Source organism: Drosophila mojavensis, unplaced genomic scaffold (genome assembly GCF_018153725.1).
Source record: "Drosophila mojavensis isolate 15081-1352.22 unplaced genomic scaffold, ASM1815372v1 contig_231, whole genome shotgun sequence".
In the NCBI taxonomy this organism is placed as follows: Eukaryota; Metazoa; Arthropoda; class Insecta; order Diptera; family Drosophilidae; genus Drosophila; species Drosophila mojavensis.
The window spans coordinates 5569254-5584981 of NW_025318772.1; the positions used below are offsets into that span (position 1 = coordinate 5569254).

At 42.9% G+C, this 15728-nt stretch overlaps 2 protein-coding genes across 2 annotated transcripts; one reads left to right on the forward strand and one right to left on the reverse strand.

The window, feature by feature from the left end:
* Positions 1 to 7680: 7680 nt before the first annotated feature.
* LOC6575066 (histidine-rich protein PFHRP-II) lies at positions 7681 to 10774 on the forward strand. The gene is made up of 2 exons (XM_002001050.4): positions 7681 to 7893; positions 9099 to 10774. The coding sequence occupies exons 1-2, from the start codon at positions 7882 to 7884 to the stop codon at positions 10230 to 10232; spliced, it is 1146 nt and encodes a 381-aa protein (XP_002001086.1). The 5' UTR covers positions 7681 to 7881; the 3' UTR covers positions 10233 to 10774.
* Positions 10775 to 14587: 3813 nt separating this feature from the next.
* On the reverse strand, positions 14588 to 15728 carry LOC6575067 (PE-PGRS family protein PE_PGRS26). The gene is made up of 3 exons (XM_002001051.4): positions 15623 to 15728; positions 14786 to 15558; positions 14588 to 14727 (listed from the first exon to the last, which is right to left on the reverse strand). Exons 1-3 carry the CDS (start codon positions 15635 to 15637, stop codon positions 14715 to 14717), a joined length of 801 nt encoding a protein of 266 aa, XP_002001087.1. The 5' UTR covers positions 15638 to 15728; the 3' UTR covers positions 14588 to 14714.

The following is a 15728-nucleotide window of genomic DNA, read 5'->3' on the forward strand; positions in this document are numbered from 1 at the left end:
ACGGCAACAGCAACGGTAACGACTAAGCCAACAACTAACGTTAACGGCGCCTGCGATTGCAATTTGAAATGAGTGACCACCCGCCCGCATAAGTTGACCAGGCCAAGCTCTTGCCTATCGCCCGGTTGCGCATGCGCAAAGGTGTTGCACTTAGGCAATTGATATGGTTAATAATATTGCCCACTGCCGACACTGAGTGCAAACATTTTGTAGGTTGTTGCTGTTGCTGCTGACCAAAATAAATGAACATGAAAATACAATTGCAACAATGCGATTGCCGAATGCCAATCAGGGATATAAATTAGGCATATTTAAGATGCAGACCGCTCCCAGACATCAAATGACATTTGGCCAGCCTAATATGTTTTAGCAAATTTAAGCTAATGACAGTTCATAAAATGGTTAAATAAATTTCACAAGTTTTTTACACTATTATAATGTAGATTTTTTAATAACAAATTTATTGTACCACAACCATAATTAAATTTTTAATAAACTGTGAAGGGCATAGGACACATTCACTTATGTAATTTCTGAGGGGTCCAGTGAGTCGCAACTAGAAAATATATGCTGTGCATTCCCACAAGAACTGCTTACGTGAAAGGTATTGAACTCGGCATTACACACACATCGATTAGTCTCCAATGCATTGGACACTCCATTCATTTGCAAGTTTTGTTGTGTGTGTGGCCATGGCATTGACTTACAATTTGTTAGCACACGCAAGTTGCTCTAATCAACACGTTGCACAGCTGCAACTGGTTTTGTATTTCTTTTTCTTTTTTTTTTCGGACCCACCCAAGGCTGACGAACCAGAAATTGCGTATACGCAACATGTGCCACTCGTATGCGTCACTGCCGCATTCGTTAAGTGTGTGTCTTGATGAATGTGTGTGCTTTGTTGCTGTTGTTGCTTTTGTAAGTGTTACAGTCGATTTGCCGCTGTTGTCGTTAATAGCGCTAACAAGTTGCATTGTTTTCCATGCAACCCATTTGATTCCAATTTGATCCGCCGCATTTTCATTCGCTTTTCAATTCAATTGCGAGCTTTCACGCAATTTTCATGCTGTGATTGCTAGTGACAATTCGATTACTCCATGTCGTTCATTCAAAATCGATTGCGGCATTTAGTCAGCAATAACGAAAAGATAATGCAATAATTGGCATGCAAGAGGATTGCCTGCAATTAATAAGGACCTTCTCGCAATCAAAGCATGGCGACGGGCCGGCACAGCGCAATTAGCCAGTAATAGGAATTCTTAGCATAGCTTCACTGGAATCCTTTGCTATCCAATTTCTCCTAGTTACTTATACCTGCTTAATGCTGCGCGTTTTTCTCTCCTACGTTCTTTCATAATTCCCTTTTGCTCTATTTACTTCGTTAGCCCAGCTTAATTATCTTTTTCATTTATATATATATATATATATACATATATTTTTTTTTATTCCATAAACTTTGCTGCAGGTCAGTGCTGGGCAGAGGACAGCTTGTAACTTGGCCAAAGCAATTTTACTGCATTTCTCTGCTCTAATCTGAGCAACACTGCTGCGCACTGCTAATTAGCCTTGATAATCTGAGCTGAATAGTCAAGGGTCGGTCTGGCAACTGGTTACTAGCTGCCATAGCCTATCCGATCAATCAATTGGAAAGTTTCTGCTGTGACCTTTGTTATTTCGATGGCAGATTGTTTGACAGGCATTGTGGACATTTTTCGTTCCTGTCATTGCATGAATTTGAAAGTGAAACTGTAGCTGACAGCTCGACATTTAGATAGCGATGCATACGGCGCAGAGAGAGCCCTAATCGTGCGACACTTGAGCGACATTTGTTGTTGTTTTTCCTTCATCTCGCACCTGACTCGCGGTGATTGGGCGTGGGCACACACGCGACCTTCACATAGGGCACAAACAATACACGTAGCTGAAATATGAGAAAATATAAATATAAAACGAAGGTCGCCAGTCTAGCAGACATATTTGAGCATACATATATTACGAATCCAATTAGAATCCTTTTTTTCCAAAGGCAATTTGTTCGAGCTTCGACAGTCAGGGTATTTAGAGTATGCCGACTTTTCTACTGAAGTGAAATGCCATAAATCTAAACGAGTTTAATCCGACATCAATACTTTAACTTTAAAATCAATTGAGTTTGCATTGTCAATATAAATAGTCAAACAATGTTAAATCGCCACTAGGCTAGCTAGCTATTAAATAAAGCTCTTGTAATGCTTCAAGCTGACATCACTGACATAAATTTCCTTTTTTGTTGATCTACATGAGCAAATAAATTTTATTTCAAGTATAAACTTAAGCTACCTAATTCCGTAGACTCTGGTGTCATTTTTCGTTTGGAAGAAGTAGCTACTTAAAAGTCAACACCATTTAATGATTTGACTATTTTTATGTATCTCTCAGCAGCTTGTGCATAATTTGACCAGCACCGGTCCCAATCTCAGCTCTCTGTGCTCAGCGCGGCGCCCCTCCCTCGATAAAGTAACAAAATCTGTACTGTATTTTATAACATTTTATGGAGTACAAATTTAATGCCCCGCTTCGCTTCAGCATCCTTAAAAGCAAAGGCAGTAGTAGCGCAGCACAGCTCACCTGAGGACTCCAGATGCGAATCAATTTCACCGTGGGTTATACTCGACGCTATTTGCTTACCTTTGAACAGCAGTCCAGCCAGCCAACTCCATTTGCAACGGTTGCCATCGCACGTAGCTGCCTGCCCCATCGAGTCGCGGCGTAGCAACGTGTTGGGTTTGATTTCGTTTTGGATTCGGGATCGTTGGGTGGTCAGTTGGCTGCTGAAGAGCGCAACTCTGACTTTTTGTGGCGTTTTTTATGAATGCTGGCTGACTTCGGTTTTTTTTTTAGGAACGTTTTTTGTTTTGGTTTTTAATATCAGAGGCCAAACGGCGAGGCGCGGCACCCAGCAATGCTCTCCAACCAGTTGGCCGGCCGTCATTTCATTCGCTTGTGCGCACTTTATGGACATGAATCTGGGCATAACAGCGTGCTGCATGTGGATATCCAAGTTGCTGCTGTGCGGTTTATGTGTCACTTTTTGGGTAAATGGAAATCCATTCTTATCGCACGCTAAGAATTTCCATGTCAAATACGTTGAAGGTTAAGCATGGCACCAGCGCGAGAAATTCCTGGTTGCGTGGCACGTGCGTAACCTAAGTCACATTATCAGATCATGGTCGTTTGGCAATTTATTTCATACGGGAAAGTCATCCACAGCTACAGCAGAGTTTCTGTGGCGAATCGCCGCACAGTAGTAAACCAACTGGCCCCAAATATTAAGGCGGCACAAAGTGTTGCAAGCAAACCAGCCCAAAGACTGGTTTGAAGCGTGTCAAATTGCCTCAAGTTGTATGCCAGCTGCTGCTGCTGCTGTTGCTGCGGCTGTGGCTGTGGCTGTGGCTGCTGCTTCAGTTTGTTGGCCGTCTGGAACTGGGCCACAAAATGCAATATTAATATCAATATCACTAGTGGCAGGCCAACCCACGCGCCTGACGGGCCACTGCACCCAAATCGCATCCTAGACAAATTGCCATCTAATGCGCGCGCACAACTGCCCAATCAATCATTTTTGAACTATATTCGTAATTTGATTTCTGTGCACCCGGAGTCGCGACAGTTGGTTGACCCTTGGCGCAGCAGTCAATTAACTGGCAGCGACCCGTCCCGTGCTGTGACAATTGCCATAACCACATACCAAGTCGAAGCAGTATTCCTCCTCCAGTGAAGTGCCGCGGCCCCTCCCCTCTCGTCTAGCAACGCCTTAATGATAAGTTAGTCAACTTTTTGTGCCGACCGCGTCCATAATTTTCGTAATTTCATGTTAGGGCGGCCACCGTTGATTGAATTGAATTATCTGCTACTCAGCGCGTACAGCTGAATCAAATCAAATCAAATCCAAATCCAAATGGAAACTGCATACAAGTGCAGTGCAGCGACTGCAAGTGCTTGTTTATGGGTGGCAGTTCAAGTTGCGATCGTAGTTAGCAACGCTTTTTATCTGTGGCAATAATTGAAGGCAATTAAATTCATAAATTTTAATGATTTATTTAAACTTTGCACGCTTAGCACATTGAATTAATTCTTAAGATAACTACAGGGTGTTTCCACTGGCTATTTGAAGCAATTTATTGTAGCAGATTTTCAAAAGACGAATTTACATTTGTACAGAAAGAAATTATTTTTAATTAGCTATAAAATAAATAGCTTTATAAATAAATAAAAAATAATACAATCTTCTAAAGTTTCTGATTATATACTAATTTAAAATTCTTTTAGTATTGTATTTTAGCATTAAAGCAACTTTAAGATAATAAAGTTTAAATTAATTTTTAGAGAGTTTATATAAATTATTTATTTGTTAACCAAAATACAGGGTGCCCATGTGTCTCATAGTCTCTAGCCAATATAAGAGTCATTTTATATTCAGCAATTAGCTAAAGATAATTAACAGCAAATGTTTGAAGCAAGAGCTTGAGTAAGAACAAATAGCACTAGACATATGAAGGTAATCAAATAATTGATACACCCATACACACATAGCCCGAGTGCGAAATCACACCCCACGGTGCGAGTCAATTGCGTCCGTCTGACCGAGAGTTCGCCATGGAGTGTCGGCTGTGCTTCAGTGCACCTCGGCGAGCAAAGCGGAGCAGCAGTTGCATTAATGACTTCCAAATAATCAACCAAAACTTGGACGAGTGCAAGAATTTCAATGCCAGCTGCAGCTCAGTGATGCGTGACGGTTCCTGAGTGGTCTACTCTGATTTCCCCGGCCACACTGAATTGGCTTAGAGCTGCGTTGGCTGTTGCCACGTGGTCTGCCAGCTTTGTAGTGTGGTGCACCATTTTATTGTCTTCGCTGGCTGTATATGAATATTAATTGCTTTTAATTGGAGCGAGCCAAGTGTTGCTGTTCTCGCATTCATTTGCCTAATGGCCCAGCAGATCAGTAATTGGCCAAGCTAAGCAGCTGGCCAACTGGTCATGTCAAAGTTGCACTCACAATGTGGTAGAATTCGCCATAATTATGTTGTTTACAGCTAGTGCAATTAATTAAACATGATTTTGCTTATGAATATGGATAATCGAGCAACACGATAAACTGACTGCACATAACACCTGACTGTCTGAAAAATATACATACATATATCCGAAATAAACAATTACTTCTGATAGCTACAAATCTGGACAAGAATAATTAAAGAGACGCTGACAATTGGCCAGGCATTTGGCTGGCAATTTACTGCCGCATTTTCTGTCTTGTACTCCCCATTCCCCATGTTGAATGCCAGCATTTGCATATATGCTGATAAATAAGAACAGTCACCGTACGCCCACATACGTCTTATGATTGTTGTTGTAGGCCAGCTGATTTCGCGCTGTATGCGATTGTCTTGAGTTACCGAGTAATGGTAGGGCATAGAAGGTGCTAAGCTTGTATATTTAATTATAGATTAGAGTTCAGCTTAAGTGCTAAAACTATTAAATTCAAGTGAAATAGGCGTATACTTGATATGGTTTCTAAACCTTATATGAGGTGTAATATTACATTACTATGAAATGCCAGAAAAAATAAAGCATAAATGCAATTCAATAGATCATTTTAGAAACGTATATAAATATATATTTCTATATGTATAACTTCAATATATTAATAAATGAAAAACGAAATTTTTGCTATAAAAATGAGGTATTTATGAAATGATTTATAGAATTATAAATACAAATATCTAATTATTGCCAGTGAATGCGAAGCATGCATCGTAAATCAGGTATTTATTTCCCTGCGTTTTCCACTTGATTTACCCAGTTGCATATTTCCCAAGCGCATTAATCAAACTAATTATAGTTTGTAATGCTCTGCAAAGTGTCATTTTAAATACAAGAATTTCATATAATTAGTTGATTAGCACTTTTATGCAACATTTTATTCATGCCTGTGTGTATCATATGCCCCGGCGTTTTGCATGTAGCGCACCCATATAAAATGATAATTATAGCTCACAAATTGCAGGAGAGGTGGGCATGCTCAAATCTGTAGATTGCACTTGAGTAGCTCAGCCCACATGTCGGCAAAGACAACAACAAAATAAATTTGCAAAAAAAAAAAAAAAAAAAAAAAAAAACAAACTTATACAAAATGAAAATGAAAACGAAGGTGACAACGGGAATATAATTTATAATGTTGCGCATGCCACAAAAATGTCAAAACACACCCGCCACGCCCCCAAGCAGCACAGACTCACATACACACACACACACATGCAGTCGTAGGTTCTGTAGGGGGAGTTCAAGAGAGCAAGTTGCATTTGGTTTATTTAAATGAAGCTGGCGCTGACGTTGCAGTTCAGACATGCTAAATTAAGTTGCGGCTTTGTGTGCCACATGCAACACACACGCTGCAGCAATGGCTGGCGCCAATCGAATGCAAATAATCGAACTCTCAATGCGCATTCGTTATTAAATGTGTTTCTTCTGTGCTGTAAGCTAGCCAGGTACAACAATAAAAGAATAACAACAAATCAACAGCATATCAACAACAACAACAGCTGCAAAGTGTGGCAAATGCAACATCAAGATTGAACTCCAAAGAAATGCTGCAACATGTGGCAACAACAGCAATACTCTATTTTATGTCTTTTGTTTTGTACGCTATGCTTTTGTTTTTAATTTGCAAACTTTTCGTTTCAGCCCGTTTTCGATGCAGTTCAATGATTAAAGAGGCAAAACGCCCAGAAATTGGCTTACAATTTGTGTTTTTGTTTTTTTTTTTTCAACTTTTCAAAAATATTTTTTGTTCGTCGAATTTTGGTTGTGGCCCGTGGCATGTTGCAAGCCATGGCAACTGCAACTCCCTAAGCGCCGCACTAGCATAGCAAATTCATAAGAATTTTTTAATTTGCTGCCCATGCTTAGGCATGGGCCCCTTGTTACCGGCTGATGTGAGCGCTTGCGGGCGTGGTCTTTGGGCATTTTTTCTCTTTTTGGAAAGGCACGCGCCGATAAGATCGAACATAAAGTGTATATGCCGAATAATGAGTACTAATTGTTCAATCCACGGAAGTTCAAATGCCCACACATTCGCATTCACCAACGCGTTCACAAAACAGCCAAAAACAAAAAAAAAGTCGTAAAAAACCCGCCAAGTTAGCAATTAAAATTCTTTTCCGACGTGGCCATAACGTTTGAGCCGATCGAAAGCAAGGTCAGGGCAGCATTTGCAGTGACAAACGCAACGCAAAATGCAGCAGCCTTAGCTACAGCCGTATGTGCATATGCGTACTATATAGTATATATTTTTATAGCCATTTCTAGCTATAAACCCGCTGGCAGCATGCATGGACAACATTCATGGCTCGATTCTGCAGCGGTTGCGACTGCCGCTTCGGTTTCGGCTTCGGCTTCCACTTCGGCTTTTGGCTAAAACCCGCTTTGAGCCGCGATTAACGTTGTAATTCGATTACTTTTGTGCCACATTGTTCTGCTATTGCTCTTATTGTATTTACTGTTATTGTGGCAATGTGTGTGTGTGTTCGAATTGCTCTGGTTATTACTTTTGCCTTTGTCTTTGTCTTTGTCTTTGCGCAGTCGCCGGCTTCTCAGCCGACGCCGTCTCTGGTGGTATATATTAGAGCCGTCAGCCAACAGTCAGCACAGTTCGTTAACAGTCCTAGTCGAGATTCTAGGAGGTTCAACCAGCGTCCAGCGACCAGCGACCAGTGACTGTGCCGTGTCGTGTGTGTGTAGTCAGTTTTCTGTTACTTCCCAGCTAACCCTACTCCTGTGAACGGCTAACCACCGTTTCTTTTTAACCCAACTCAACTTGTGATTTACGCTTTGTAAACAAAAATGAAGCCATTTGTAAGTAAACAAACTCATATTTTACAAAATATGCTAAAAAGGATAATTACCGACAAGTTAAGTGCTAGACACGATAAATAATCAAACCAAGTTTTGAAATGCCTTATAAAATATTGTAAGTTATGAATGGATCAATTGCAGAAGTAAATGACTTAATTTATAAGATAGATATAGACATAGAAGCAGTATCCAGCAGTATCGCAATTTCATGGCTTCCTCATTGCATAAATGTTTTCGTTGAAACAGAATCTGAAATCCCGTTTCCTCTAAAGTGTTTCAAGCGTTTTTTTTTAATATTTAATATTTATTCCAGTTAAGATATTAACTACCTCTGTTATAATTAGTTTCTAAGCAGTTCCAAGCTATTTAATTGGATAAAACAATATTTTGCTTGAAATTCAATCTGAAAAACGGTTTCTTCTAATCATTTTAAAAACAGTTAAGATATTAACGACATTTATTATAGTTATTTTTCAAGCAGTTCCATGCTTATTCCATGGATAAGTCACTGTTTTCTTGCAAATTTAATTTGGAAAACGATTTCTTTTAAAGCATTTCAAATAATATATGATATTAATTTATTTATCTGTATAATTTACTTTTAACAATATTTGCAATATCTGCGACCTTTGTTATAGTGATTTTTTAAGCAATCCTGCTGTAAGCTATGGAGCTTACACAACACTCCAGCTGCATGTCCAGTGACACAGAAACCACCCAGAAATCAGAGACCGTTGCCATCAAGCACTACAAATTTTAACTGATAAGCCGTTGACATGTTGCATGTCGGTTAGCCACCGCACCTCGCGCAGCTAGTAGCTCCACAGCTGCTCCACATAAAAGCGGTCTCGTATGCGGTAATACTTGGCTGCTTGGGCACTTGGCTAGCCAAGTAATATCTCGAAGCGAAATCAAATCAAACGTTTCGCTTGATGGAGCTTAATAGTAAGCCAGAGATATATAAGAGAAGGCTGTGTGGATGGGCCGAGCAGACAGAGAGGCGGTCGGCCAGATTGCCAGATTGGCCAGGCGAAAGGCAATCGCCAGAGAAATTGTTTTAAAGACCGACCGACTGACTGACAAGCACAATTATTGCGCCGCTCGGGTGGCGTGAGCTGTTAGGTATCTGCATAAGCTATGGCATAAGCACGGCTAACTCTTAATTATACTCTTTCCCTTGCTCTCTTTATTTCTGTCATGTGCAGTTGATTGCCGCCGTGCTGCTCATCTCGACAGCGTCCGCCTCCTGGCATGGTGCTGTCTCCACACAGTACCAGCATCTGGACCCTCATAGCCATACCTATTCATACGGCTACGCAGATTCAAACTCACAGAAGCACGAGACTCGCGCTCATGACGGCACCACGCGCGGCTCCTATTCCTATGTCGATGGACATGGCCATTTGCAGTCTGTATCGTACACTGCGGATCCACATCATGGCTTCAATGCTGTTGGCACCAATCTGCCGCAAGCGCCAGCTGTGCCCCATGTAGCTCCCGTCTATGCCGCTGCCCATTCCGCTTACGTGCCATACGCTCAGCATCCGCATGGCATCCACATCCCGGTGCTGACCCATGGCGGCGTCCCCGTTGACACACCGGAAGTTCAGCACGCCAAGGCTGCCCATGCTGCTGCTCATGCCGCTGCCGCGCACAATGCTGGCCATCATCTGTACAAGCGTTCGATCTATGGCGGTGGCTGGGCCTATGGTGCTGCTCCTGCTCACGTGCCCCTCACCCATGGTGGCGTGCCAATCGATACACCCGACGTGCAGGCCGCTAAGGCTGAACACTATGCTGCCCATGCCAAGGCTCTGGGTCAGGTGGCTCACGCCCATGGTACTCCCGTCGAGACTCCCGAGGTTCAACACGCCAAGGCCGCCCACTTCGCTGCCCACGCTGCCGCTCGTTCCGGTCATGCCATCGCTCCCATTGCCCACGGTGGCTACCATGTGCCTGTGATCCACAACGGAGTGCCCGTCGATACACCCGAAGTGCAGCACGCCAAGGCCGCCCACTTTGCCGCTCTCTCCCAGGCCTCCGCGGCCAGCAGCTCTCACAGCTCCTGGGACGATGGTCGCTATGACGGTCGCTGGGATGCCAGCCACGATAGTCACGCCCAGAGCTACTCCTCCGGCTATGCGCATAAGGGTCCCATCCACATCCCGGTCATCCACAATGGTGTGCCCGTTGAGCCCGCCGAGGTGCAGCATGCCCGTGCCGCGCATCTGAGCGCCTTGGCAGCGGCCAGTCACGGTGCTGCCTCCCACGGTGGCTACTACGGTGGCTCTGCGCACGAGGATGATGGCCAGTACCGTGAGCAGTACAACCACTACTAAGTCGAGGATCTGCCAGAGTCTGCCATTAACCACAACGATAACGACGAGCTCTTCTATATTATCTGCCCGACTCTCTAACGACTACCGAAGGCAGCTGTCTTTTTCACGCCACCTGTCTAACTATCTGCAACTACATATCTACATCCCTGTCATACACACACGCACTCGATCGGAAAAGGACTACACACGGGAGATCTGAGCTGCTGTCTCACTTGCCCGCCAACTCACCGGATCGCTTCGAGTAGTACTCCTCGTCCTTTTCAACTCTTGAACTCTCAATGATTATTTTCAGCTCTTATACTCATACTTATACTGTTCTTATACTGTATAACTCTTTCTGTCTTCGACCGACATCAGCTTGATGCTCAAACTCTTCTGATTTCCTTTGTCTATAACTCCTCGATTTAACTTTGCTTTGAGCAACTCTGAACCAGAATGTTGTAAATAATTGTTGTAACTTTCAATGAATCTTGTACGAGTTATGTATCTATATATTATATGAAACTGCAAACAGACAAATAAACTGCAAAAATGTATTTGAACGCAGAATCGTTTTAATTGGAAACAGCTAAACTTGTAATTAATACTATTTCCAGCTATTTTTTCAAATGCAACAATTTATTGTAAAATGGCTCGCATTTTCGAAAATATGATTTTCATATAACTCATATTTACTTTTATCGGTCCTTGTGATTTGGCGAATTTGAATACAAACTTCTGGGGAAACAATCAAAATAAATTGTATAAAATGCAACTCATTCAATTAGAGAGCTGTGGAACTCTTTTAGTTTCTGTTTCGTTCCAAGAACTGCGAAATGTGAATTTCACGGTATTTTTTCTTATCCTCTTCCTCGACGGGGCTAGTATTTATCTATCTGAATTGCATTTCGCATTTTATAGCATTAGTACGCATTCCATTGAAATTCCATTAGAATGTTCAACAGTGCAAGCCTTGTGCCCGGCTTGTCGTATATGTGTAGGTATATGTAGGTATGTATATACCCAGCTAAGGATACTTGCTAGAATCGCAAATATGTGAACATTCGAAGATGAATGCACACGTATGTAGCTGCAGTGCTTCGAGTGAAATGTGCATATGCCATTGAGCAGGAATGCAAAACTGTGTGTGGAGTGTGGGGTGTGGAGGGGAAGTGTTGGTTCCCCATTGAATGGCATCCAAAGGATTTCAGTGAAAGAGACAAGCAATCAATCAAATGCGGAAAATCGAACTTGCAGTTTACAGACTGCGAATTTTTGCATCATACATCGCTCCTGCTGTGTAGATTCGCTCCGGGCTATTTGCGGGTAATTCAGTAACAAATATGTACTAACACAACATGGGTGCTTTTCAATTTGTGTGACTGCTTGGCGTTAGCCTCGGGCTGGAATCAATTTATACACCTCATGTCGGTGGGCCATAAATTGAAATGCAACCTTTGCACTAATCAATAACCTTGGCGGCTCGACGTCAATTAGAGGGAATGCCCAACGTGGCTAACGACTAATTAAAAATTAACAATCTACGCCGCACACGCAAAGGTCAGAGCACAAGTGACCAACACTGTTCGATTCGCATAAATAACGGAAGGGTCACGGAGCCCCGAAAAGCAACCCGATGCCAACCTGGCCGGCTGAAAAGGCCATTTAACGGGCTTAGGCTGGGTGGGTCGCAAAGGCAATGAAATTGAGCTATTTAATTAGAGGTGCATTTGGCAACAAATCTGTATTTGAGCTCACTCGAGTGACCTTCGCCAGAGACAGGTGTAGTTAAGGATCACGTCTTTGGCTCGATGAAATCTAATTTGATTATGCTCGAGCAAAAACAATAAAGCGCAATTGAAATTATTTAAATTGCGAGCAGCCGCTTAAATGGTCAGCCCAGATAGTGGGGCAGCCACAGCTGTTGCTGTTGTTGCAGGCGTTGCAACGGTAGCATGACCGCAACGTTTGTGCAGCTTGCCACAAGTGTGAGGCGTGGCCAACCCCACGTCAAAAGTGAATGTGCTACATTGTTGATGTTGGTGCCTTTTGTTGTTGCTGTTGTTGTTGTTGTTGTTGTTGCTGCTGCTGCTATTGCTGTTGGCGCAAATCATTTTTGCCAACTTTATTATTGCAATTTTCGGCGTTGATTTGCACAAGTGGCAAGTGGCAGCGAGGTAGCTGCTTGCTTCTTGCCACGATTTACCTCATTGTTTTTCTTTCATTTTGTTATATTTTCGGAATTTTTTGAATTTTCATATTTCATAGTATTTGAAGAACTCTGTTGTCGGCGCTTTGCGGCTCATTTGCATGCACCGCCAATTTGGCAACCAGTTGGGCGAGAGCCTCGTTTAATTGGAGGGTCACTTCCAGCCCAGCGACCAATTTGGTAGCACCAGCAACAACAATTACAACAACAACAACAGCAGCAACGAGAACCGTTAAGCAAACAAATGCCAGCCAACAATTTGTATAAAATAACACAATTACTAAGCCATTTTCGACAGTTGGTTCTCTCCTATCTGCGCCAAATTGATATACACTACATTTTCGCATTTTATTTTGTGGTAGGCGTTTTCATGCAGCGTTTTGCATATTTTTGTTGAAGCGGTTTTCAGTATTTACTTCAATTTAATTTATGGTTGGGGCCTTAATTTATGGCCTAATTGATTCAATTTGAATATTTGTAAATAAACTAAAGTGTTGAAATAAAATCCAAACTATTGTAATTACAGTCCAAGCTCCGACTGAAAGTTGCTGGATTTTGCAGCTAACGCAAATTAATTAAAAATCTCCTTAGCCTCTCTACTACAGAGCTGATAGCCCCTAGATCTGTTGGCTTTAATTAAATTCCATTTATTTGTTTTCTCTTTTTGTTTTCAGCAGCGTAAAACAAGTCCGCGAAGCGGTCAGACCCCAGCATATGTTCCTGTATATACTAAATGCTTAATTAGGGTATACGGTTTTTATGCAAATATATTCAGCATATGGAAAAAATGCAAATCTAACCTCATAAATATTGCTAATTAGGATGCTAAGCTAAGAGTTAACTCAAACATTTTCATTAACTCTGTCATAACTGTTTCATCATAAACTCAGATTATTAAGTTAAAATGAGTAAGCCAAGGAGTGAAAAGATAAAATCAGCTATGTCTTTAATTTAATAATTGATGTATTTAAATAATTGCTTTAAATTTATGTACTGATACATGATGCTTAACCAGTTGAATTGCGTTGCATTGGATATCCTGCACAATCAACCTCTCAAAAATTTGCACTGTTGCGTAATTATCTGAAACAAAAGAGCAAACACGAAAATAACAGAGATACATTGCCGCCGAATAACTGGCAGCAGCAGCAACAAATTGAAACAATACGTAGAGATAATGCAACAAAATTTGCTGCTGCAAATACTGGAATCGTTTCGCGCATTTGCACAACAAAGTAAGCAGCGGAAAATGTGAAATGCGATTTCGGATTGCTGATTGCTGCGTGGCAGACGGTTTCTACGGGCTTCCTTTTCACTCCTCTGCCAAATTCTGGTGTGGAAATATGTTCGATGCAGGAGCAGCAACAACAACAGCATAAAATTGGGTTTGGCTCCTGTATTCACTTCATTTTGAGTTGAACGTGCGTTGCAATAAACTTGCAATTTGTTGCATATGCAGCAGCAGCAGCAGCAGTAGCAGCAGCAGCAGCAGCAGCAGTTGACTGCTGCATGGCAATCAATATGAAAAATATCTAAAATTGTCAATTTGCGGTTGACATTTTATTAAATTAAACTAAATATCGTAACGGCCACTGTCTCTCTCTATCTCTCTCTCTGTCTCTCTTTTTTGAGGGGTAGATGATGTGCAAATTTGTGTAGCCTGCTTTTAGGCTGGCGACAAATTTACCATACTGTTGAAAGCTGCTGTCAAAAGCTCAATGCTATGACACACATTGATGCATAGTAAATAAAGCCAAGAGCAGACGCAATGAATGCCTGAACTTTAACATAGTTGTGGGCACACGTGTAGGATAAGCTTATTTATGGCCATTTGAGAAGAGTTTAGAATTACCCATAAATTGGTTGGTGTCAGAGAAACAATGTGGGATTGAAATAGAATGTCAGTGGGAGAGAGCCACTGAGAGGGACACAGAGAGAGAGAGAGAGAGAGAGAGAGAGAGAGAGAGACAAGGCCAAAGTAAATATGAATTTTAATGCGCATTGTTATTTTAGATGTCAAACAGATGCTGTTAGGCTACAAACTTTGTCCAGCTGCTGCAAGAGAGTTTGCAAAGTGCGCAGATTTATTGCAAGCACTAAAAGGACCGCCCATTTCATAGTGGGCAAGAGTTTACCACCATGGTGCATATGCAAACAACAGCAGTGGTTGCGTTTTGGGTATTCTCGAATTTTAATATTCGTTTGCTTGATTCTGGCACAATTGACTAGTCCTATGACTAACAGAGACTTAAACGACTACGTTATACTTGTTGCTGAAGACACGGGAATGTTGGTTAGGCCACGGCGCTGCAAGGATACAGGATGTGAACAATTTTTGTAATAAATTCTGGTCTATCCTACTTACATCAAATTGAGTTCCTGCTGTTGCCAGACGGGGGCCGGAAGTAGAACAGCAGCCGGTGCTGGTTGAGGTGCAGCGCCACCGCCACCTCCGCCGCCTCCGGCACCATTACGTGCTCCCTTACCGCCTTTGCCACCTTTGCCGCCTTTGGAGCCGTCTGGTCCGTCTGGTCCATCTGCTCCATCCGCACCATCTTCGCCATCCGGCTGTGCACCAGCTGGACTGGGTCCACCAGGCTCTCCATTTTGGCCGCTCTCGCCGGATGTCAATGTACCACCGCCACCGCCGCCACCTCCAGCGCCGCCACCACCGGCGCTGCCAGCGCCACCAGAACCGCCACTGCCTCCAGCACCGCCTAAAATGCCACCAGCTTGTCCTGCCTGTCCTGCGCCGCCACCACCGCCACCACCAGCACCACCTTCGTCACCAGCTGCTGCACCGGCCGTAGCAGCCGCAGCAGCATCTGCCTCACTTGAACCAGCTTCATCAGCAGCATTAGCAGCCCCAGAGGAAGCCTCTTCAATCGCATTGCCACTGCCCGTGGAGGTCTCCACATATTCGCCCTCCAGGCCGGGCTGCGGCTTCCACAGTCCATCATCGGCGCCATTTGGCGGCTTATAGCTGCCATCATCCTCTGGCGGCTGCACCAGCAGCAAAACAGGCGAAGGCTGTGCCACCAAATAAGTGCCTGCCACTGGCAGTGTTAATGGCACTACATGCGCCATGCCCCCATCAATATGGTGGGCGGCCAATACGCCCACGAGCGCCAGCAGCAGCTGCAGGTGTAAATGATGTTCAATCTGCGAAACAGGCATTAATTGAATTCATTTAATTGCTTACCGCTGTTGTTCGCATATTGTTGAGCAATTCAATTGGAAATTTATTGTCCCTTTTGAGTCCGATCTCCGCTGAGGCTGAGCTGGAACTGACTCCATTGGCAATGCCC